At 41.4% G+C, this 24,032-nt stretch overlaps 1 protein-coding gene across 1 annotated transcript in view; it reads left to right on the top strand.

Moving 5' to 3' along the window:
* QSER1 (glutamine and serine rich 1) overlaps nucleotides 1-24,032 on the top strand; it is a 77,977-nt gene that overhangs the window by 49,819 nt on the left and 4,126 nt on the right. Inside the window, exons 5-12 of the mRNA XM_090032785.1 lie at nucleotides 3,897-4,231; nucleotides 5,598-5,714; nucleotides 6,900-7,033; nucleotides 9,124-9,338; nucleotides 11,581-11,718; nucleotides 14,313-14,410; nucleotides 16,634-16,786; nucleotides 18,640-18,735. Of these exons, the coding sequence (XP_089888911.1) occupies nucleotides 3,897-4,231; nucleotides 5,598-5,714; nucleotides 6,900-7,033; nucleotides 9,124-9,338; nucleotides 11,581-11,718; nucleotides 14,313-14,410; nucleotides 16,634-16,786; nucleotides 18,640-18,735 (1,286 nt within the window). The remainder of the gene's footprint in view (nucleotides 1-3,896; nucleotides 4,232-5,597; nucleotides 5,715-6,899; nucleotides 7,034-9,123; nucleotides 9,339-11,580; nucleotides 11,719-14,312; nucleotides 14,411-16,633; nucleotides 16,787-18,639; nucleotides 18,736-24,032) is intronic.

Raw genomic sequence — 24,032 nt, 5'->3', positions numbered from 1 at the left:
ATACAGCACATAATTCTGTGTTACTTAATTTCTCTTAAATTTTCATGCATATAATATACATACAGTATGTTTAATATATGTGTAGAGGAAGCTAATGACCTTTTCAGTGAGCAAAATTATGATAGGTGCTGTTCTTTAGTAACATACTAAACACATATCCAGATATCCCCTAAATTAACAGGGATACTCTCTATAAAAATAAGCCAAGTCAGTTTTTCTAGTTGTATGATATATTCAGTAATTCTTTGTTACTTTATATAAAGTATGCTCAAAGTATGCATTTGTATAGCGTGAATTTGGATTGTACGCTGCATATTGATATGGTATAATGCAGTTCCATAATACCCTGAGTTAATTCTGTGCTTGCTAGATCTAGAATCAGAAGCAATGTAGCCTAGCACAGCGCTGCACCCAGATCAATGAGTTTTGCTGAGAAGCAGGACTTCCAGTTCTGGAACTACCATGTGCAAAGCTAACTTGCATATCACTGCATGGTATTAGCCTTGCTTCATATAAACCTAGTCTCAGATATCATGTGTAGGTAGTTTTGAGAGTGCCAGACAGCTGTTGGCAGTATTTCCTTCCATTCTACTAGCTGTAGAGCATCAGTGTCAAGCTCGCTTTTTACCCTGGACCAGATCCGGAGCATGGGGCTCCTCACAAGCTGGATCCAGCCTGAGGAATGAGGTAGTTGCAGTGGTTACTCTAGGAACAGTGACAGCAGCCATGGTGGTGGCTACAATGCAGGCTGTGCCCACTGCAGTGGCAGTGGGGCCAATTGTACTTCAGGCCAAGCAGATGCTTGCTGTGGTGAAGATACACAAGCAGTGGCAAGACGTGGCCACAGGGCAGCCAAGGACCATCTCTCACAGCCCTCTTGCTCAACTGCCCCCCTTACTGCCAATAGTCCTGTCCACTGGGGCCCAGCGCTTTGGATTCTCTGCTAGGCCACACCCACTGCTGGCCACCCTGCCAAATTACCTGGGCCCACTGGTAGCCTGGTAAGCCAGATGTTTGACATCCCTATAATAGAATCCTGGTCTCTTTGTGCCATATCATCTAGTATCTTCTAAGTGGTAGAAAAAATAGTTAATGATTTAAAAGTGATTTCCACTGCACATATTTATTAAAAGAATATTTTGGTAAGTCTGTTTTGGTAAGTGTGTGTACATGTGTTTATGTAATGTACTTAATGAAAGTATTTGTCCAAATTCAGATGCACACAAAACTGCCCCACTTCAGGTGTGCGATTTTAAATTTAATTCTTTCAGTGTGAATCATTCCTGATTTATATTGATTTATTTTTACTCCGATGGGTACATTTTGTTATGATAAATAAAACAGCCCCAAAATCTATTTCCAACTATCAATATAATCATTAATATTGCTACTTAAGGATTTCTTGTATTATTTATTTAGTACAGAAGAAACTACTGTTTTGTTTGTTTTACACGGATTCATTATAGTTTCCATATTTGAGTGACAGAGTAGAAGAGTTTTATATAATCCATTTCTCTCATTGCAAGTTTCTGGTTGTTTGTTTGTTTTTTAATATGAAAATGATATTTTTTGGAATGTTAAAATAGGTGTCATAGTTTGATACCTCCTATTCCTCCTATATAAAATTACTTCTAGCCAAAGACTATAAACATTTTTTTTTTAAAGTCAAGTACGTTTTAGAGTACCATTAAGTTATAAATAAGTGTCTTTGCTGAACAGATGGAACTTGGTTCTAAGAAACGCAGAGAATGCATTATTGTAAACATATTTCCTCCACTATTTTCTATTTTTAATACATATGACTTAATAGGACATTACTATGTATGAAGATGCAGTGCATACATGTACTGCCAGTTTCATGAGTATACATTTTGGATTCACTGTATACAGGAGCGTTTGCATGTTGTATAAGACAATTATAACAATATAGTCTGTTCCCTGCAATGTGTTTGTCATGCAGAGTTGGTACTGGTTCCCTTGTACATGTACAATTGTGCACCTGCTTTCTGGACTTAAGTATGTACAGTAGTCCTGTGCAAAGCAGCTAGTATTTGCTTCGGATTTGGCTGATTTGGGGAACAGTGATTCAATTCAGTGATTTGAATCACTGTCCCAAATTGATTCTGCCGAATCTGACTTGGAGATTTGGCCACTGCCCAATTGGCCGACTCTCCGAATCAAACAGGCCCCATCCCCCACTTGCTCTCCCAGCCCCGTCAGTGGCTGCCCTGCCCAGTCCCAGCCTCCCGGCTCTTTAAAAAAAGAAAAAAAGCCCAGCTGCTGTCAAGCAGGGGGGTGATCCCCATTGCCCTGTGCTGTGTGGGGGGCTCTGTCATGAGCTCTCCTGTCTGCTCTCTGAGGTCCTGGCTCTTTTAAAAAAAAAAAAAAAAGTCCCACATTCACCGGCTCCTGCTATGCAAGTGGGTGATCCTCACTGCCTCCTGCTGCCCCGCGCTGTGTGGGGCTCTGCCATGAGTCCTCAGAAGCCCTGATGGCTGCTGCAGCAGCCGGTGAGTGTGGGGCTTTTTAAGTACCGGGAGCTGAGCCTTGCAGGGCAGCCATGGGCCAGGGGGAGGCTGGGACAGTGGGCGGGGGATGGAGTCTGGCAGGGGTTCCCACATGGCTTCCACCCCCCACTTACTGGTGCAGAGTCCGGGTCCAGCTCCCTGCGGCTGCAAGCACGGACTGCCCAAATCTCCAAAGCTTTCCAAATCTTTTCCTAATCAATTCAGACAACTTGGAATTGATTCAGATCTTTTTGTTGGTCTTCTGATTCCATTCAAATTCGAAGATTCGGCTGCCAAATCAGGTCAAATCGCCTCCAAATCAGATCGGCACCCAGAGCTTCACGCAACCCTAATGTACAAATTTGAAAATTTAAGAATTGATATATAGCCCTGCTACCATTGGTAATGCAGCACTGACTTAAATGTTATTCTTGGAGAAATTTGTAGACCTATTTGAGACAATACTGTATACCAGATTTTGCATTAAAGGAATATGTATTTGCAGTCATGAAACATATTATAACTACATTTCACATTATTTTTAATTTTACTTGTACATTTTGTTACAATTTCTCCAATACTGGATGTTTCTGTTAATAATAAGGATCTAATAATATACATATCAAGTTAACTTGTTCATTTTTATAAGTGTTGTATACTTAAACATTTCTTACAATATGTTCAATAGTTGCATAAAACAAAAATGGCTCTCTCTCAAAATTTGACCTCAGTTTGCTAAGTGATATGGTTTAGCAGATTGGTATTAAAGCAAGCGTGGCTTTTCATTAATTCTCAAGGCACGGCTCTAAAATTTTGTTTTAAATTATATTATGACAGCTTTGGAACTCTCTCATAATGTATTCTGGAACCACCAGTGTATCAGTTTACAAAATGCAAGTGTCCCGGCCCTTGCCACATAAAAAGTATATGTTTATATCTATTTTAGATTCTATGTTATACATGATGGACATTTGCTTTTCCTTATCCAATAGAAAATTGTGTGTCAGCAGGCTGGAAGCGAGTAACATCCAAAGTATGAATTTGTGTGGCACTTTTGTACAAAATTTCTCTGTTGGTCATATCTGTAACTTGTGTTATATCCTAAGATGCCCGTCACCCTAATATCTAGGTATCAACAGATGTAACATCAGTTTTTCGCAAATACATAGATTAAATTGTAACAGTTAAATTGTAACTGTTACTTTTTTTCACAATAAGTTTTACTGTGGGCTTATTAACTTGGTTGTTTTAATTATAGCAAAATTCTTAAAGCCTTCAGTAGATATTTTATACTTATTATATATGCAATTAAATTAAATAAATATAATTTATTTTTATGGTGTTAGTCCTTGATAACTTGTATAACAGATGCTTATTTTTTTGCTTCAGAAACTGAAAAGTTGGCAGCTACTAGTGCTGTCACTACCAGTACCTCCTCCACCATCACTACCACCGCCACTACTACTGCTGCTGTAAAGCAGGAATCTCCACACACTACTGCTCCTGTTGTAAATGTTCAGAATATGCAGGAGAAAACAAGTTCAACAGAAGCCCTAAAGGTAGCTGGCCAGGATGGTGTGACTTCAGACCAGTTAGCAAAAATACAGGCATCTGTTGCAATAGAAGGATATATTGATGAGGAGAATACGGACAGTGGAGGAGAGGGCATGTACAGAGAACGTGATGAATTTGTAGTGAAGATTGAAGATATAGATGCACTAAAGGTAATCCAAATGTTTGTTTTGAATTAATTATCAGCACATACCATGAAATAAGCATCAGTGAACCAACTACCAGAAGGCAGAAATTATGATTTGCTACATACCCTAACGTTGTGTTGATGTCACCGTTATGCTTTAAAGCTGTCTTTCTAATTTGGGGGAAGAAACATGAAGCATGTGGAAGTAAATCCCTCTGTTAAATATTTATAGAAATAATGTTCCAAGATCTAGAAGATTCCTGTTAACTAGTGCATTTTTTAACATTTAGAAAAGAGCTAAAGTTTTCAAGCTAAACTATTGTCCCTGCCAAGCTGCAGCCTGTTTATTGATAGTTTCAGATGTTGGAATAGTAGGTATCTTGGTGCTTTTGGGCTGTTTGGAGGGTTTTGTTTGTTTTCTTGGGGTGGAGCCTGTTGTTACTTACTCTAACAAGGAATGGCTTCTATGTGCAGTCACTACAGCCCTTTATCTGTAGACTTTAAGGAAAAGAAATGCTTGTATTAGATTTGTTCTTCATTTCTGATTCTGTTGCTGCTTCATTTTCCCCATCTGTTCATTCCCAATACTACTGCTATTTATAGTCAGCACATTTGATGGTTAAGTTTTTATGTAATTTTTCAAAATCATTCCTTCCTGGATGTCTCCATCTCTTGTCTATTTGCTGACCCCATTGAATACAAGTTTTAAATAAGCTCCATTGATCATTTTTGTTTCTAGCTTCGTTGGGTAAGTGAAAGTATTACTAATTTTAAAATGTAGTATGTCATAAGTCTACATAATTTTTTTTACTGGCTCCTTTGGATCTTAATCTTCGTAGATTCATCCTTAAGTTGGTATTCCATTTCCTTAAAAATATGAGAATCTTTATAGATCAGTACTTATAGACAAAGGACTTGCAATGGTTAGTTAGTGATAATTATTACAATTTGTTTAAATATATTTAAGAGCTATATTAAATATATGGACAAGATAATCAATTTCAGGTAGTTGTTGCTGATGCCTCAAGTTGAACTGAAAATATAATCTTCATCCAGTTCACTAATTTGTATCGACCTCTCTGTTTTCACATTACTGCAAGCATCATGCTGTAATGTCACAGGTACTATGGATATCTGCTGCTGCAGGGAGCTGGCCCTAGAGACTTTGGCAAGTTCTTTCTTCTGCTATTTGGTGTGATTCTTCAGTTTTTCTCTCTCTTTTTTATGCGACGAAAAGATAATAATAAAAGAAACTTGGGGGAAAATAGTAAACTCTGGAGAGAAAACAGCATAATTTTTTAATTTAACCTTGTCTGCCTATGTCCTTAGACCAACAGAACTACAACCTACACTCCTGTAATTTTTTAGTTAATATTTTTTGGTCTTTATAGGTTTCTTTACAAATGGGAAAAGAGCCTCCAGCTATTTGGAAAGTTCAGAAAGCTTTGTTACAAAAGTTTGTTCCTGAAGTGCGAGATGGACAGAGACAGTTTGCTGCTACCAATAGTGTAAGTATGAAGGTTTGTTTTCAAACCATATTGGACATGACTTTTTGACTGTACATAAAGGCACTGAAAAAACGGTGTCCTGTTCTGAATCACTGAACTAATGTAGCATTTTGGCTATATATGTTCTCTTCTAAATTCCCTCTAACTTTAGGACTAATATTTAATTCAGGGGTCCCTCCACTCTGATCAGAAGAACAGTTTCTTGTCATTGTATGAGAATAGGATGGGGTTTAACACTGATAAGTGCAAGGTGTTGCACATGGGGAGGAAGAACCGGCACCACACTTACAGGTTGGGGAACTCCCCTCTTGCCAGCACGGAGACGGAAAAGGATCTTGGAGTCGTCATTGACTCCACGATGAACATGGGCCGGCAGTGTGGGGAGGCAGTCAAGAAGGCCAACCGTACCCTGTCATGCATCCACAGATGCATCTCGAGCAGGTCCAGGGAGGTGATCCTCCCCCTCTATGCGGCACTGGTCAGGCCGCAGCTGGAGTACTGCGTCCAGTTCTGGGCGCCACACTTCAAGAGGGACGTGGACAATATGGAAAGAGTTCAGAGGAGGGCCACTCGTATGATCAGGGGTCAGCAGGGCAGGCCTTATGAGGAGAGGCTACGGGACCTGAACCTGTTTAGCCTCCACAAGAGAAGGTTAAGGGGGGACCTTGTGGCCTGCTACAGACTGGTCAGGGGGGATCAGCAGGTATTGGGGGAGTCCCTGTTCCCCCGTGCGCTGCCAGGAGTGACCAGGAATAACAGTCACAAACTGGCGGAGGGTAAGTTTAGATTAGATATTAGGAGGCGCTACTTCACAGTCAGGGCAGCTAGGGCCTGGAACCAGCTTCCAGGGGAAGTGGTGCAGGCTCCTAGCCTGGGGATTTTTAAAAGGAAGTTAGATGAGCACCTTGCCGGGGTCATCTGACCCCGGTGCTCTTTCCTGCTAAGGCAGGGGGTCGGACTAGATGATCTGCCTAGGTCCCTTCCGACTCTAGCTACTATGAAACTATATTCAGGGCCAGATTCCCACTTCTAGCCTGATTCCTTTGACACCATTCAGGCCATGTAGAGGGACCAGATTCTTGCCTCTTTAGCACTTGCATTTAAAAATGTTCTTCTGAGTGGCTATGTTTAAGAGAACAGAAATGTTTATATTTGTGTTGTTTTGCTTTTTTTTCCCCACTCCAGTATCTTGGATATTTTGGAGATGCAAAAACAAAATACAAACGGGTATATGTGAAATTCATTGAAAATGCAAACAAAAAGGAATATGTCAGAGTCTGTTCAAAAAAACCACAAAACAGACCTGTGCAGTCTGCAAGGTATTTATTTTGAAATCCAGTTATTATATTGGTCTGATGTCGGGAATATACCTACTTTAATTGTTTGAATATCATGTTAAAAAAACTGTAATAATTCAGGGTTAAATTGCTAACTGAATTTCTTGCTTGTGTAATTTGTTTGGGATTTCACAGGGACTACTAGCTTCTCTCCTTTTGTCATAACATGTTAAGAATGCAGCATTATGTTTGCTTATTGCTTAACATAATAATAATCCCATTCTGTTGCACCGGAGCACTCCCTGGCACTGTACTGTGGCAGTATAAGCCAGCATTTCCCAACCTTTTTAAATAAGAAAGCACCATGGCACACCAGATGGGTGGGGGGTGGGGGTGGGGAAGTGGTGTGCAGCCAGCTGGACACTGACCGGGTAAGGGGGTGGTGCATGGCCAGCCAGGCAGCATTTTGGGCTAGAGCCATGCCCCCTGCCTGGCTGGAGCCACGCTCACCATCTGTCTGTGTCCACAGAGGCAGCAGGCTGGGGGTATGACTCCAGCCCAAAATGCCACAGCACACCTGGACATGTCTGATGGCACACCGGTTGGGAAATGCTGATATAGGTATACCATTGGATTCTTCTTGTAGGCTTTCTGTTTAACCTATTCATCTTCATAACCCTTCTTAGATTAACTCAACTTGGAACAAATGGTGTCTTGTTGAATGATTAAAATTGTACACAGCATTCCAGATACAGTCTTCCTAGTGTTCTTGCATTAGTACTGGCTTATTGGTACAGAGATACCTTATCTGATACAGTCTACCTGCCTTTTTCACAGCTGCATTACATTAGTGGCTCTTAATCATCATTTGATTGACTAATGCACTCATGTCCTTCTCCTCCTCCTTTTGTTTCCAACTGAAGAGCTCCTAGCTTTTACAAAAAATTCTTGTTATTAGTGTCTGAGTGTATGTCTTTGTATTTAGTACTATTAAATGTCATTCTGTTTGTTACTTTGGTCTTCAAGGTCAGATCATTCAGATCTTCCTATATGATATTCTAATTCTCCTCTGTATTGATAGTGCCTTCTAGCTTTGTATTATCAGCAAGTTTCATTAGCTGTTTTGGTTATTTCTGTAATAAGTCTGCAAGAGAAATCATGATTATTTTTTATGTAAAACTTATTATAGGCGCAAGCCTCCTGGGGGAGGCTGCTGTAGGAAAATAGGAGTAGAGTATGTTTAGAGCCCCCAGAATCTAATCTTGATTTGAATGTAGATCCAGAAACTTCTCCCACGTTTGTCCTTTTGGTAGAAAAACTTACCCAGAGCTGTAAGTACAGACATTTGAATACAGAGGCCGTGAAGAGTGGAGAGCCTGCAGTGCCCACACTGCAGTTGGGGTCAGAGGGGTGAGGGAGGGTGCTGTACACATCTCGGCATGTTTTGCAGGCTCCCTTACTCTGCCTGGCAAGGAATGCTGCCAGTGCATAGGGCAGCCCTGATTAGCTGTCCCAGACTACCCATGGCCAGCTTGCGTTTCCTTAAAGCACAATGTGGGGATTGTGAAGGAGGCAAGTTTTGCACCTTGCTGGACCAGCAAAGTCCAGCAAGTGAGAGACTGTTTCCCTGGGTTGGGGGTGGGCATGCTGGAGGAAAGCTCTCTTCTGAGGGAAACCACAGCAATACAGACATTTGTTCTCCTAGGGGAAACTCCTGGGAGAGATTTAACCCTGACTGTTCCCAGGTTATTTTTCTCTTGGAGTAACCATTTTTACTTTCAGATAAAAAGCCTGCATGCCTGTACAAGGCCCTTGTCTCTAGCCAATTCACCAGAAAATATTGGCCTAGTGAGTTAACCTCTGTGACTGTTTACCCACAGGAAAATGGGGAAAACTACTATTTAAGCACAAGGGATTAATTAATATTTAGCAGCAGAAGGTGTAAATTAGTATTTAAATACTTTTAATTAAATTGATCATACTACAGTGCAGTGAAATAGCATACTTAAATACATATCCCATGAGAGATGTACCTTACTGCCAAAACGACCTGACTGATCTTTTGTTAAAGCTAGTTTTTGTATGATTGTTTATTCTGATGGCTTATAAAAATGTTCATAATACTGTTGCAGAACTATTCACTGCAAACCAAGTGGTGGCAGCAACAAAGCACCTGATCCTCCAGCACCAAAACCTACAACAACAAAAGTCTCCTCCTCTGTAAAACCCAAAGCTAAACAGCCAAAACTAAAAGCAGAACCACCACCAAAGAAACGGAAAAAATGGAAAGAAGAGTTTTCATCTTCCCAGTCTGATTCTTCTCCTGAAGCCCAGAGTGATGATGATGGTGGGTCATGTTCTGTTATCAGTATCTAAGCCTGTTTTTAAAGGGAATGATTGGGGGTGGGGCAGGGTGCAGTGGTGCATTTGCACTCCCCTTTGATTCCTGCTCCACCCAAAGTTTTAAAAACAACTGCCTGGCAGGAACAGCAACATTTCTAATGAGGCTGTGCTAAGGGAGTCAATTGACTTCATGGGTCATAATAATCTACTTGTAAACTCTTCATTCCACAGGTGTTAATGACCCTCTCTTTTTATGGTTTTGATGTTCCCCCCAGTCAAACTATCCTTTGTTCTGCAGTTCTGCTGCCTCTTAGCTAATCCTAGTAATGAAGCTCCTATTTCACAGCCCTGCAGATTGTTTTTAGCTCATTCCAGTGAAAATATATTTGCTTTTGCCTCAATCTTAAAATAAATAATACAGTCCTGGGCCCCTAACATATTAATAAAGCTTCTAATTTATTTTTAACAGGAAAAAATATATTATTTTGTATGATAGTGCATCTCATCATCTGTACCCCTCCCTTTTTCAAAAGTCTGGATCTTTCCATGAAATTATATTATAAAATATGTAGAGGTGCACTGATATATCAATTGCATATTGGATCGGCAGTCGGCTTTTTTTGGCCGGTGTAGCTGATGATGTCACCGATAAATGCTGCATGCATGCATGCAGCCATGGTATGCACACAGTCAGGAATGCCACTGGGCAGCATGGAAAGCAGCCTGCTGGTAAGTGTGTGGGGGGGGGAGGGAAAGGAACAGGGGGAGGGAAGGAGTGGATGGGTGGATTGAGGCACCCACGGTGAGGTGTAGAGAGTGGGGCTGGGCCAGGGGCAGGAGCTGCCCAGCCAAGGCAGTTAAGGCAGCCCTGGGGCTGGGAATGGGATGGAACTGTGGGAGACTCATCCAGGGGGCATGGGATGCTGGGGAGGGGGCAGCTCCCTGCCACTGCGTGCTCCTGAGGGAGGTATGGGGGGCATATGCCCCTCCCCCTGATTTATGTGCAGAGCTAAGGTGGGCTCAGGGCCAGGGTCTATGCCAGCCTCTTCTCAACAGGGTGCTGGGCTAGGGCTGAGCTCCAAGCGTGTGGGGATGGGGTAGGCAGTGGTGGTTCTGGGAGGGGTAGTTACAGGGAATCTTGGTGCGGCTATATCCCACCCTGTAGTAACCCCTCCTAGTGCTGCCCCCATGCCAGGAAGAAGCTGGCACAGACCCTAGCCCCAAGCCTGCAGCAGGCAGCCCATCCTTGCCCTGCACACAAATCCAGGGGGCGTATGCCCCCCGTGCCTCCCCCAGGGGTGCACGTAAAGGTGGGGAGCACCCCTTCAGTTCCATACCACTCCCAGCCCCAGGGTCTCATTTACCACCCTGGATGGGCAGCGCTTCCCCCTACCCCACTCCCTCCCTCACCATGGGGGCCTTGACCCCGCACCCCCATGCCCCTTCCCTCCTCCACACCTCTTCACCCCCACAAGACTTACCAGCAGGATGCTGGCCTTCAAGCTGCCCAGTTGCATTCCTGTAAATAAGATATCAGATCAGTATCAGCTGATATGGCTGGTTAATCGCCTATTGGTATTGGTCAAGAAAATCTTTATCAATGCACTTCTAAAGATATAGTATTCAGCTGTTCCTTTTACTAGTGTAAGGGGCTACTTTAAAGGGAACTGGCAGCCATAGTAATTGAGGAACCTTGATAGAATGGAGTAATCTCACTAATGAAATAGGTAGCTAAAAATTAAAAATATTTTGGAAAGTGACACTAGGTAACATATACTTGTTTGTTAGAGGAATTTATTATACAGGCATTTATGAGCAAATGGAAGTGTGACTGATTCAGTGGTATTCCAGATTCCTAAATGACTTTGCTTTTGAACTTTTTGACTCATCTGAAATTGTTGTGTGACAAGGATATTTCTTTATTCTTTTCTCTAGATTTTTGCTTGTAAAAGGTTCATTTTTCTCTGAGGCACTCATTACCAGAGTACCTAAATGCAGGTAATTCTGCATCTTTTAAGGAAATAGTGTAATTTATCTGATACCCTGTAAGGCTTCTTCTCTTTGGTATACCGACTCTTTGATTTTGTCGTAATATATTGTGTTACACTTTTAGGATACCACTAGAGGTCACTTGTGCTTAACACTGAGAGAGCATTTGGTTTTGAAATATTTGTATATTCCCAAATGGTACTATTTTCAGCATGTTTGAGAGAGAAAATAGTCATTGAGTTCCATTTCCTTTTCAGAGCTTGTACCTCCAGCTCCATTTGTCACTCGCTTTTTGAACACGAGAGCGATGAAGGAGACTTTTAAGAGTTACATGGAGCTGCTTGTTAGCATTGCCTTGGATCCAGATACAATGCAAGCCTTGGAAAAGAGCAATGGTACAGTATGTTTAACACTTGTGCCCTAGTGTTTTCTATTAGTCTGTCATCTTTACGTGTATACATTTTAGTAGTAAAACAAGTGTAAAGCCTCTTGTTTCACATGGAGACTTTTATCTGCCCTTTAAGGCATACAAGGCGTTGTGTGTACATTGTATTTGCTAAAGGGCTGATGAAACTTCTCATTCGCCTAAATTCAATATTCATCAGTACCGTCTAAGACTATATTCTGAGACTATTTTCTTTGTACTAAAAAACAAATATCTATAAATGAAGTTCTTCAGGGCAAATGTTGTTGTTGCCAAAATAAGGTCTCTGGCTTGTTTGCTCTGTGTTCCAGTTTTATCATATCATGACTTTCAACAATCTGAAAAATGGACTGTAAGATACATGCATGATTGAAATCCCAGTCTATTTCCACAAGTATGCCGTTCTTCCCCAGTGCCACTCTGTTGTCTTGCAGAGCATACACCCCCCAAATAAGACATGCCTTTTCAGAAGGTAGAATGAAGAGAGACATTTTTCACCAGCTGGGAAGATCATAACTGCTTTGCCCCGCTAATGATCATGGATGCTCACAGAGTTAACAGAGAAGCTGCCCTCCCCGTGTCCGTACTGTAGCTGCCACATCAGTGAGAACACCAGCAGCTGCTGTAGGCAGGGAGCAATAACCTGTGGCTCCTTCGTTAACTTGATAGATCAGTGGTGCCCAGCTTCTTCACCCCGCAGGTCAGATGAGCAGTGCCAGGTCACTCTGTGGGTTTGATTTGGCATGTGAATTGGCCCGCCTAATGCGTGATGCAGCCTCATGGCAGTGGCCCACCCAGGGCCCAGTCCAGCCTCACGGGGCTTGCAAATTTGGTAGCAAGTAGTGGTGGCAGCATTACTACTACTCCTCCGCTACCAGATTTCCGGACCCATGAGGAACTCTTCAGTCCAGATGATGTAGCTCTGTGGGCTGGGGGCTGAGCACCTCTGTCCTAGATGCTGGCAGCAGACAATTCCTCATCTAAGCAGCAGCCTAAGAGTGTCCCATTAACAAAGTGAAGTTGGGAAGAGGGGCAGTAACCTGGCATGTGCTGGACAGGGGACAACACAGTGAGCACAAGGGTCTCCCTACCTGCCAGCCATGTTTCCTTAATTCAAATCACACACCTCAAGTTCCAGTGGCTAATTTTGGGGGAAAAGTCCATGTGGTATGTAAGGAAATATAGTAAATAATTGAAGTCTAGATTAGAATTTAATAGAATTCTGTAACTGTTTATTAATAAAATATTACAGTATTCCTCTGATTGTTAATTGCTTAACCTGAATATGGCACAATGGAAGCTAACTCCATTGGGCTAGCATCTTGTTAGGTGCAGCGACAATCCATTTTTTATCAAGATGGCCTCCATCAAAAAGCATTTTACAAAAGCTGATTCTAATTAAGAACATTTTCAAATACATGCCTGCTTCATTATGCACTCATTTTCAGCACTTTTTGGAGTTTTGGTTTACAATTTTTATTTGAATATAATTATGCCCAGGTTACCTTCAAGAGAACCAAGGCTTGATGGAGTTAGTTCTGTCGCATTGAAATTTAAACATATTCTGTAGTGAACTGTAGCAAACAAACCTTAGGTCAGTTTTCTCTAACACGGCATAGACTGATGTAAGAAGACTGAAGCATAGAAATCAGCATGCATTTCCATAGTGTACAGCTGCTGCAAAATTGAGTTATCCATATTTCAAAAGCTTTTCCCTGTTTGAGTCTCAATTTTTACACACATCCTGTAAGGATCTATATCTGCAGCAGTTATGTCAGTAGAATGAAGAGGGGCTGCTTGTGTGAATAAAGGATTGAACAGTTTAGAAATAAACAGTCTTCTTAAGCACCACATTGCCCCTTACTTATGTTTTATTGGATTTTGTTCAATTGTTTAAGAGTTGGGTAGTTTTAATAAAAGGTAGTTTTCCTAACCTGAGCCTACTTCTGAACAACCCGTCTCTGAACTGCAAATTTTCTTGCATGATAGTGAGAGATTTAGGGAACTGTTTAAAGTTGCCTGTGAAATTTATTCTCTACAATGCCCTTTCCATCTCCTTTTTGAGCTTTTAACAAACAAAAGAACCAGTTGCATTTACATTTAGCTGTTGGGTTAGATATGATATAGTGTTGTCATGGTATATGTGCTGAGTTTTATACTAAAGTACCAAGTTCTCTTTCTTAACTTATAAAACAAAGTGAATGATTTAAAACTCTTATTTAAAACTTTGGTAGTATAAGCAAACTGCATTGCAGTGTTTTTTACTTCCAGCTTATGCTAATGATCATAACTGCCTTGCCTCACTCATGATCACATGCTTTCCTCCCTTATGCCCCTGCTTTACCTGCCACTAAATTTTGTTGTCATCAGTGAAAACACTAGCAGGTGCAGTAGGTGAGGAGCAACAATCTGTGGTTCCTCTGTTAACTTGTTAAATGAGTGGCACCCTACCTTTTTGCCCTGAAGGCTGGGTAAAGCAGTACCAGGTCAGTCTGTGGTTCAGGTAGGGGAAAAGTTTTGTGTTAATATTAAAGTGTTAACTTTAAAAAATTGCATGTCTTTTAGATGAGCTACTTCTGCCTCATATGAGAAAAATTGATGGCATGCTGAATGATAATAGAAAAAGACTGCTTCCCAAATTACATTTGGAGCATACATTAAAGGTATTTTTTTAAACTTTTCAGTTTAAACCAGTGGTAATTGAGTTGCTGTATACACTTAAGTATATGGCAAGAGAACAAATTTGTAACAAGAGTAGAATATAGGTTTAGAAGAGACTACATTAAATCTTAGTATATTACACTTAGAAACTTTTGGGGATTAAGATTTTTAACTGTACAGATAAAGTTCAGTTTTACTTCCCATGAACTGTTTTACTTATTAAGTTTGTCAGGATCCTCAAAAGAAAACTAACTTGATGTCCCTTTGGAGAATTTTTTTTCTTTATTGTCCTATAGTCTATAAATTTTGGTAGATGTATTTTGATAAATGGCTTTCCTAAGGAATAGCAAAGCAGACATCCCAGCGTTGGAGAGGTAAAGTGGGATTCCAGGACTACTTAGACCTGGTGGGGGGGGGTCACAGGTGGAAGAAGAATCCTTTTCATGTAAAGTCCTAAGTTAAGGTGTGGAAGAAGTGGGGGACAGATGCAAGTACCACTGTTGAACACAAGGCAAGAAAAAGTGAAGGGTTGGGTCAGGGACCAGATATATCCATATCAGCATCCCGCAGTATGTGTACCAGTCAGGAAGAGATGGTTAGGACAAGTAGTAATGATATTTGATGCCTGTTCCTCCCTTTTCCCAAATGCCCTTGGAAACGCCCTTTCCAAGATGGGTAAACTCCTGCAAGACCGTTTCAGGCTGGACATAAGGAAGAATTTCTTTACTGTCTGAGCCCCCAAGGTCTGGAACAGTCTGCCAGCAGAGGTGGTTCAAGCACCTACATTGAACACCTTCAAGAGTAAATTGGATGCTTATCTTGCTGGGATCCTATGACCCCAGCTGACTTCCTGCCCTTTGGGCAGGGGGCTGGACTTGATGATCTCCCAAGGTCCCTTCCAGCCCTAATGTCTATGAAATCTGTGAAATAGTTCAGAAGCAGATTTGTAAGGAGGGGAAGAGAAAGTTGTGGGTTATTGTACTGTTGTTGGAAGCTGGCTGGCAGGATTGGACTTCCTGGCCCCCCTGGCACTTCTGACTTTCCTGCCAAAAGAGTTGTTTGACTTGCTATGGAAAAAGCTTAGAAAGTAGATTGTCTCTTGTCTCCTTTCCCAGCAGGGGTTTGAGGGGACTGGTACAACAGTCTTAATCCCTTCCTCTTGCTGTATTAACACAATGAGGTATATATAATACAAGAGTTACTGGATAAAATCAGGTGGCCTATATTAGGAAGAAAATCAGACCAGGTGATTTATTACATTTCCTTCTGGCTTCTAAGAAAGCCCTGACCTGCTCTATCTACAGACAGCAGAGAGAGTCAAGCTGGTCATAGTCCAGCAGTAGTGAAACTGGTAGCATCACCTGTATGTCCATCTCCAGTATTCCAGCTCCAGTATTCTGGAGCATCCTTGTTATTCTGTTATCTGCTTATCTCCTGTTGGGGAAGGGAGGTTTAAGCATTAGTGCCATTTCTTCCCTTCTCAGTTCTGGAGAACTGAGTTCAGTTAATTCACAGAATATTCTTTATAAAGCAGTAGCATTAATAAAGTGCAAGTATTGGGCTCCTGTTCCCACTGTTACTGTCAAATAAAAGTTTATTTCTGAAGTATTCCAGACTAGTATTGGATAAGAGATTTTTTTAAAGAAATGGGCATGTTACATTTTTGGAAGTTTAGTTTTACTTTTTGAGAAACTAGTCTTTCTTACCAGAACTAAAGTACATGGCTAACAATCAGGAGATTGGTGATCTGAATTTTGTTTTGGGCTTTAGATGCTTATAGTGTGAAACTAAGGCATGTGGCTGTAAAAGCTCTGTGCTTGAATTTTGTCAGTTTTCAAAAGAGGAAGATAATGCTTCCCTAATTCACAGATATGATAAAGCCATTTTACTGATATTTCTGAAACACTCAGGCCTTCATCCTAAATTGCTTTTTGGATTTCTGACTCATTTATTTTATTAGTGAAGGTCTCAAAATTTGCTGCTAAACTTTTGTGAAGGGATCTGATCCTCTGAAGACATAATAGCTAGTCAAAAACAAGTTTATTATTTATTTGATAGCTAAACGATCTTATTCCTAAATCATTTTAGGAATAGCGTATTTTTTACATGTTAAAATTAACTTGGAGACTAATTTATCAGTTTTTAAGAAATCTGAATAATTGATAAGTTCTCTTTTGGTAGAATTCTTAAAGTCATAATCCTTTTTATTTCTGTGCTGTTTTAAGAATGCTTTGGAAAACTTTCCTGAACTGACAGTAATCACTCGTGATTCTAAATCAAAAAGTGGAGGAGCTGCTATTTCTAAAATTAAAATGAATGGGAAAGCTTACAACAAGAAAACACTGAGGGCTTCTAAATCAACCACTAAGCTAGCACAGGTAAATATTTAAAATGGTCTTTACTTTTGTGATCATATTTCTAACATGATACAAAATGATTCCAAAATGATTTTTTGTTGATACATTTATAGTCTGAATTCATGAAAAAATAAAATCTTTACTGAATTTGTCAAAAATATTATAATTTAATAAAGTTTTAAAATTTGATTTGAAACTGCATGTTTAATCACCTGAAAGGAATGACCCAGTTCCTTTCAGTTTTCAAGAATACTGATTATTGCATTCTAATAGATCAGCAAAATAGAATGCGTACATTATAATAATATTTCAGACCACTAGTTCTTGAATAGAATTGTTAACTTATTTAAAAAGGACATATTTAGAGCCAAACCATGGTCTCTGCTGCAAATCTGTATGAGAAATTAAGGGGACATGAGGCAACTTCTTATACCATGCCAGGTATTCGCACTGCAAGCAGCCATAGGAAACAGTCTCCTTTAAGTGCTACTTCCTTCCAGCATGGGTGGCAAGGAAAGGGCAGAGAGAAGAAAGGGACTTGGCTTCTCTCCCTTTCACTGGTATGATACACCAAGACAGGCTAGGCAAAGGTCTTTTGCATCCCCTCACCTCTTTCCACCAGTCAGGAGAGTGGTGGGGGTCAGGAGGAGAATGAACTGACACCAGATTCTGATATTACGAATAAGAAGCTATTTTATATTCTGCTGGGGTGGCACGACTATTGCATGCTCCTACAGGGGGCTTATGGCAAAGTCACTATTCAGTTCTTACTACTGGTACCTACCAATGCTTAAACAATGATGAATACTTTGTAGAAACTATTAGACACCGTAGAGAAAAATATTACCTTTAGAGGAAATACACATTTTAAGAAATTTTGCAGGCCATGTATTTAAACTGTTAAATGTTTTTGTCCTACCTTTTCACTTACCTTCACTGACAGAAATTGGATTGCATATCTAATTGCTAAAAGAATAAATTTAGGAAGCTGGAAAAATATGTGTGACTCATGACTTTACCAGGACAGTCTTAAGTGGATTTTATGGACACAAATCCACGTGTACTTTTAGCTAATCACAATAAATTCTGGAGATGCCATCAACCAGCAAATATATAACAGGGTTTTTTTCTTGCCAAAGTTACAAGTTATTGGAGCAATTTATGTAAGTTCTTTTCACTCTTCTAATACAAAATATGCCTTCTCCTTTCCAAAAAACTGTATCAGATTGGCAGATGAAGTGAATCAGAAAGCTGCATCTTCTGCTGCTAACGAAGATCACAATAATTCTTGAAAAATGACCATTTAATTCCTCCGGGTAATGAAAATAATGGAAGAAAATGGTCAAACCCAACTTTAATAAGGAAGATAACTTTATACTGAAAACAAACTAGGGCGAGGTAATACTAAATTTTTCTGCAAGAATGTTTAACATAGTTTTCTACTTTGTCAGGGAATATCTAAAGCAGTGATTCTTGCAGTGCCTTGAGATCCATTTATGGTTGCTGCTGTGTGATATTAACACAGTTAGGTGTGCAAACACCTATACATGATTCACAAGATAAACCCAGAGATTTTAATTTGGAATCCATACTGTCAAATTCATTCCAACCTGTTGTGGTCTTTGAGTTTTTTGAAACAAAAGAATTGCTCTAGTATTTTTCCATAGTAAAAAAATGAATGAAAGCTAAAAGGTGGCATTTTCCAAGAGGTACTTTGAGTCTAAAAAGATTGAGAACCACCGATCTAAAGTTATTTTCTATTTCTGAATTGCTAAAACTGGCATTAATCTATTGGCAATAAAAAGTCTAATATTCAATGAATTTTTCTTTCAACTAATATCATTAATGTCTAAAAATAACTATTTTCTCTGCAGGAGTTTACAGTTGATCCAGAAAAAATACAGTTGTACTCTCTGTATCACTCACTCCATCATTACAAATACCACATATATCTGACATGTAAAGAAGAGGTGAGTATTGTTCTGCTGCTTACATTATTTTAGACTCATTGCAAACCAGTACAGAAAGTTAAATTGTCTATAAATAACTTATCAAAACATCAATGTGAGGCAGCAAATTTGTTTTTCTGACTTTAACATCAAAGAAAATGATGATTCTGTTGAAACTAAACAACTTTTTTAAAACTAATACAGTGTAATCAATAGTTAACCTTCATGGATTATCCTAGTCATCTGCACCAAAATGTCTGTTAAGATGAGCAGTGTCAGCAGTGGTACTGGTAGTGGCTCCGTAGTTAAGGCACTCTTTATGTTTGCACTTAAAGCAGGATAACACTTTTTTTCTTTTACATTTTAAAATAAGTGAATTTTCTCTGTGAAATGCTAACTTCTATAAAGGAAACATTTTAAAACGCCTATTTCTCAATAGTCTGTTTTTCTTTAATTCCTGTGGTTAAATTATCAGTTGCCACAAATAGCAAATTTCTCTCATGCTGCTTGTTCCTCACTTTTCAACATTTTTTTTTCAACATTTTTTTTCTTGCATATTAGCATATACATGTTCTGGTAACATTTTGAACTAGGCCACTTTTGATTATTGTATATTAAACACAAACAGGCTTGATTTAACTTTGAGTGACTCTCCACACAGATTTCACTCTTAGTGCATGTGTATCTCATAAATATAAAAGAAGTGTCTGCTGGGGCTTGGTCTGTGCCATCTAGGCAGCAACCCTATCAGTGACCATTTCTGAGAGACCATAAGAAGCACTGTTCCAGTGACTAGAGCCCATTCCCCTCCATGCAGCTTTCCCTAAGACTTTGCCTTTGGCAAATCTTAGGGCACAGAGGAGTCCTATACCAAACCTGAAGCCAGCACCAAAAGTCTGCCCATGTATTAAGACTGCACTGAGAGGGGCCATGGAGCTCTGTATTAAGTCCCTGGCCTTCATCAAAGACTAGACCAAGTATATCCACCAAACCAGTCTTTGTCACCGGCCACCCAGTAGTATGTTATATTGCCTAACACTGAGGCTAAGTACAGACATTCAAAAAGACAGGGCCTGAATTGATTCAATCTTTGCAGGTTAGTGTAACCTGCGTAGACTGAACGTATTTGCAAGTAAATAGACATTCACTTTTCATTCCAGAAATGCAGACGTATGCCTGCATTGGCTCATGCTAGAAGCCAGGGTGGGGCTAGAGAGAGGGCTGCAGAGAAGCTGTGCTGAGGGGAGAGATGTGGCCAGGCCCCAGCAGGCTGAGTATGACTGGGGAGGGGTTTAAATCCTCACCCTGACCTGCAAGGACCCCAGCCACAGTGTGCCTGGAGAGGGGAGGGGGAAGCAGCCCCTACCAAGCATTTCCCACCCCCACCCTCCCGGTCAAGTGGCAAGGGGCTTGGCCACCCCAGCAGCAATGTGAAGCAAATGGAGACAGAGTGGGGTTTAATTCTCTACTCTACCCCTGCCCAGGTGGCACAGACCCAAGCTGGGGTCTGCCTGGCCAGGGTGCAGCAGCCTGTGTCAGGGTCCCCCCTACCCTTGCTGCTGCAGTGGCAGGGGCAAAGGCATGGCCCCCTTAAGTGAAGGGAGCAGCGAGGGAGTTTATTCTCTGCTCTATCCCTTCTTAAACCTCCTCCCTTCCACATTCACTTGAGGCTAACGCCAATGCTGGCCACACCCACAGCTGTTCCAGTGGTGATGCGGTGGAGAATGCCTGACAGGGGCTGCTCTGCCTTGGCCAGGCATTCCCCGGGTGCGGTCCTGAGGGTAGAGAGGAGGGGCTATGCTGGGCTGGTGCCTGGCCATGACCCTGCCCCCACTCCTGCTGCTGCAGCAGCAAGGAGGTATGGACCCTGACATGGGCTTTTCCACCCAGGCAGACCCTGACTCAGGTCCACATGGTGGGGCAGCAGGTGGAGGGGAGGAATTAAACTCCCCCTCTATCTCCGTTCACTTCATGCCACTGCTGTGGCTGGCCATACCCCCTGCCACTCGAGCAGCATGAAATGCCTGACAGGGGCTGCTGTGCCTCTACCTGGCAGACCCTAGCTGGGGTCCATGCTGGTGGGACAGGGGAGGAAGGGGGGGAATAAACCTCTTCCATGCCCCCTTTGCCTTAGGGGGACCGGCATCTGGCCACACCACTACCCCTACACTGCCTAAAGAGCAGAGGGCCAGAGCTAGCCCTGCTCCACTGAAGCAGACAGCAGAGCCCAGCCAAGGGATGCAGAGTATGCCAAGGGACTATGGTTTAACTTCAACCACAAAGGGGTCTTGGACAGAAGTTCCATAAACCAATTTGACCTCAGTCAATTAGGTCTGATACTATGTTCAACCAGATTCATCTCAACCCAGTTTCAGCCACTTTGAAACTGGTTTAGGTGCACTGAATTTCTGTTCTGTAACAGATTTGGACCAGTTTCTGATCATTTAAACCAGTTTGTGTGTAACTTCTGTCCCTGGCCAATAAAAAGTTGGTTTGATGAAAGGAATGCAGTGGACATGGTGTAGTTGGACTTTCTAAAGGCTTTTGATAGAAGTCCCACACAACATTCATGTAAGAGCACTGAAGAAATGTGGACTAGACCAAATTGCTATAAGATGGATAGATCATTGGCTTGGTAACTGCAAACAGCAGTAATTATAAATGAATCAGTTTCAGAATGGCGAGTGGTTCTTTAGGGGTTTACAATCCTTTCCAATTTCATGCATTTGCAAACTTGATCAAGCAGCTTTCTATTCTGACATCCAAATCATTAATAAACATGTGAGTGGGGTTCTTTAGGGGTTTGGCACAACTCACATGTTTATTAATGATTTGGATGTCAGAATAGAGAGCTGCTTGATCAAGTTTGCAAATGCATGAAATTGGAAAGGATTGTAAACACTTTGGAGGATAGGAATAGAATTCAGAAGGATCTTGATGCATTAGGAAGCTACGCTGGAGACAACAGGATGAAATTCAGTGCAGACAGATGTAAGGTGCTACACCTAAGGAAAAGTAGTCAAAAGCACAAATACAGAATGAGAAAGAACTGTAACATCAAGAAGGAGATTTGTCAGGGGGGGTTCTATCATAAACTCAACATGAATATGTTATACAGTTGCATAAAATGCAATTTTGTGCTGCATCCAAGGGAATATTAAGTGCAAGACTTGAGAAATGATATTGCCATTCTGCTCAGCCCTGGTAAGCTCTCATCTAGAGTATTGTGTGGAGTTCTGGGCTCTTAATTTGAAAAAGAATGTTGAGAAGTTAGAAAGGGTCCAGAGGTTGGTGACAAAATGATAAAGGGGTTGGAAGGCAAGCCATACAAGGAAAGGCTGAGAGAATAAGGCATGTTTAGCTTAGAGAAAAGGTGATTAAAGGGGGACATGATAGCAGTCTTCAAATATCTGAAAGGCTGCCATAAAGAAGAGGGAGAACATCTGTTTTCCCTTGCTGCTGAGGTTGGAACACAATGTTATGGCTTTAAATTGTAGCAAATTAGATTTAGATTAGATATCAGGAAAAAAACTTCTTTACTGTTAGAACATTAAGGGAGCAGAATAGACTGCACAAGGAACTTCATTAGAGGTTTTCAAAAAGAGGATGCATAAGCATTGAGCAAGGATGTTTTAAGAATAACATTCCGCTATTTGTGCAGGAGGTTGGACCAGGTGACTGTAAGTCCCTTTCAAACACATGATTAGATAGATATATTCATACATATAAATATATGGTCTCAGAAACCAATGCCTGGATTTTTCACCCTTTCCCGGGATCCATGCACCTAACTGCAGGTGTTGGCTGGATGATTACTGCCCCACTGCAATACGTGATGTCTTAATTCACAGTGAAAAACCCTTGACAAGGATAAGATCATACATAGCCAAATGGAAGAGGCTTCCTGTCCGGGCAGTGCAACATCTGCTCCGTCTTTGAAACAGTCAGGACTATCTGTTAATTTAGTTTGGGCACATTTGCCAGCATTATCTACTAATCAGCCTCCAGTTCAGTTCAGGATATGGTCTTCCCAATCCAGCTCTATCCCAGTTCTTAAAGGGACTCAATTTATTAACTATAGGTCCTTCACAATGTAATGTCCACTAGTTCATTAGTTCTGTCTTTCCCTACATTAGGGAATTGCACTGATGAATCCTTTGTCTACAGTGCTGTCTTTACCAGCCATTAATGAAAACTGCTTTCTAGGTGGCCGTAATTTGGACAGAATTTGAGAGATCCAATGCCTTATGGCAGGCCCACCAAGTTACAGGCTTTCACAGAGAAAAGTATCAGTCAGGCCAAACTGGAGTTTACTGCCCCCAGTGGTCTGTGATGGGGCTGTGCGAAGCTTCAGTCGCTGATTTGATTTGGAGGAGATTTGGCCCAGTTCAGCGGCTGAATCCCCTGTGCACATGGCGGTGGACCAGAAGTAGTTCCAGTCCACTTCTGGGTGTGCGCCGGGAACCTCCTCCCTCCCCCCACTCAGCAACTGGTGCCTCCTGGGTCTGGTGCCTCCTGGGGGCACCTGGGGGCCCCCCACCCAGCCGATTGAGCTGGGGGAGCGCAGGGGGGGATCTGCCACCGAGTGCACAGGGAACCCCCCCCACACGCTCCTGTCCAATGCTCCATGCGCCCCACCCTCCCTGCGTTCACAAGCCGCGCCGGGTACCTTGAGGTACATAGAAAAAACATAATGCTGTGTCTAGCTGAATCACTGATTCTCTGAATTGGAATTGAATCGGATTCAGCTGAATTGAATAGGGACAGTGATCCAAATCAACAAATCAAATACTGCCCGCTTCACCCATCCCTCATCCCTGATTCGCATGTCAGCCACTCTTGTCATCTCCCATTTCTTCCTGATATTTTTTTCTCTCTCCATTTGAACCAGAAGCACCACACTTTTGATGTTATAAGGTCATTATCTTCTTATTTAAACAGAATCAACCTATTTGGAGGTACACTCATTTTCTTTGTGGTTTTTCACAGAGACTAAATTGGTCTTGGACTGTGTTAAAATTTGTCAGAAACTAGCTTAGAAGGACCCACTTGGATAGGTTAGGGTCTGTTCCACCCATGCCCTGGTGGCTTTTGTGACCTGTCTGTTAAGTGCTCCTATATTGGAAACATGGAGTCTTTTATGATAATGACTTCCTAGCTGTGTTCTGTGCAAACTCCTGGTGAGGACAGGTCAGGTGGCAGGGTTATAAGTGTTATGTTCTGTGTCTGAGCCACCTTCAGGGACCAATTCGGTGATCTCTTTGTGATCTTTATATTAAATGTATTGTGACTAAAACAATTATTTAAAAAAAACAAAA

Source organism: Crocodylus siamensis, chromosome 2, assembly GCF_052110815.1.
Source record: "Crocodylus siamensis isolate JL-2025a chromosome 2, ASM5211081v1, whole genome shotgun sequence".
NCBI classification, from domain to species: domain Eukaryota; kingdom Metazoa; phylum Chordata; order Crocodylia; family Crocodylidae; genus Crocodylus; species Crocodylus siamensis.
The sequence above is the reverse complement of the archived record's forward strand: the minus strand, read 5'-3'. Positions and strand labels throughout refer to the sequence as shown.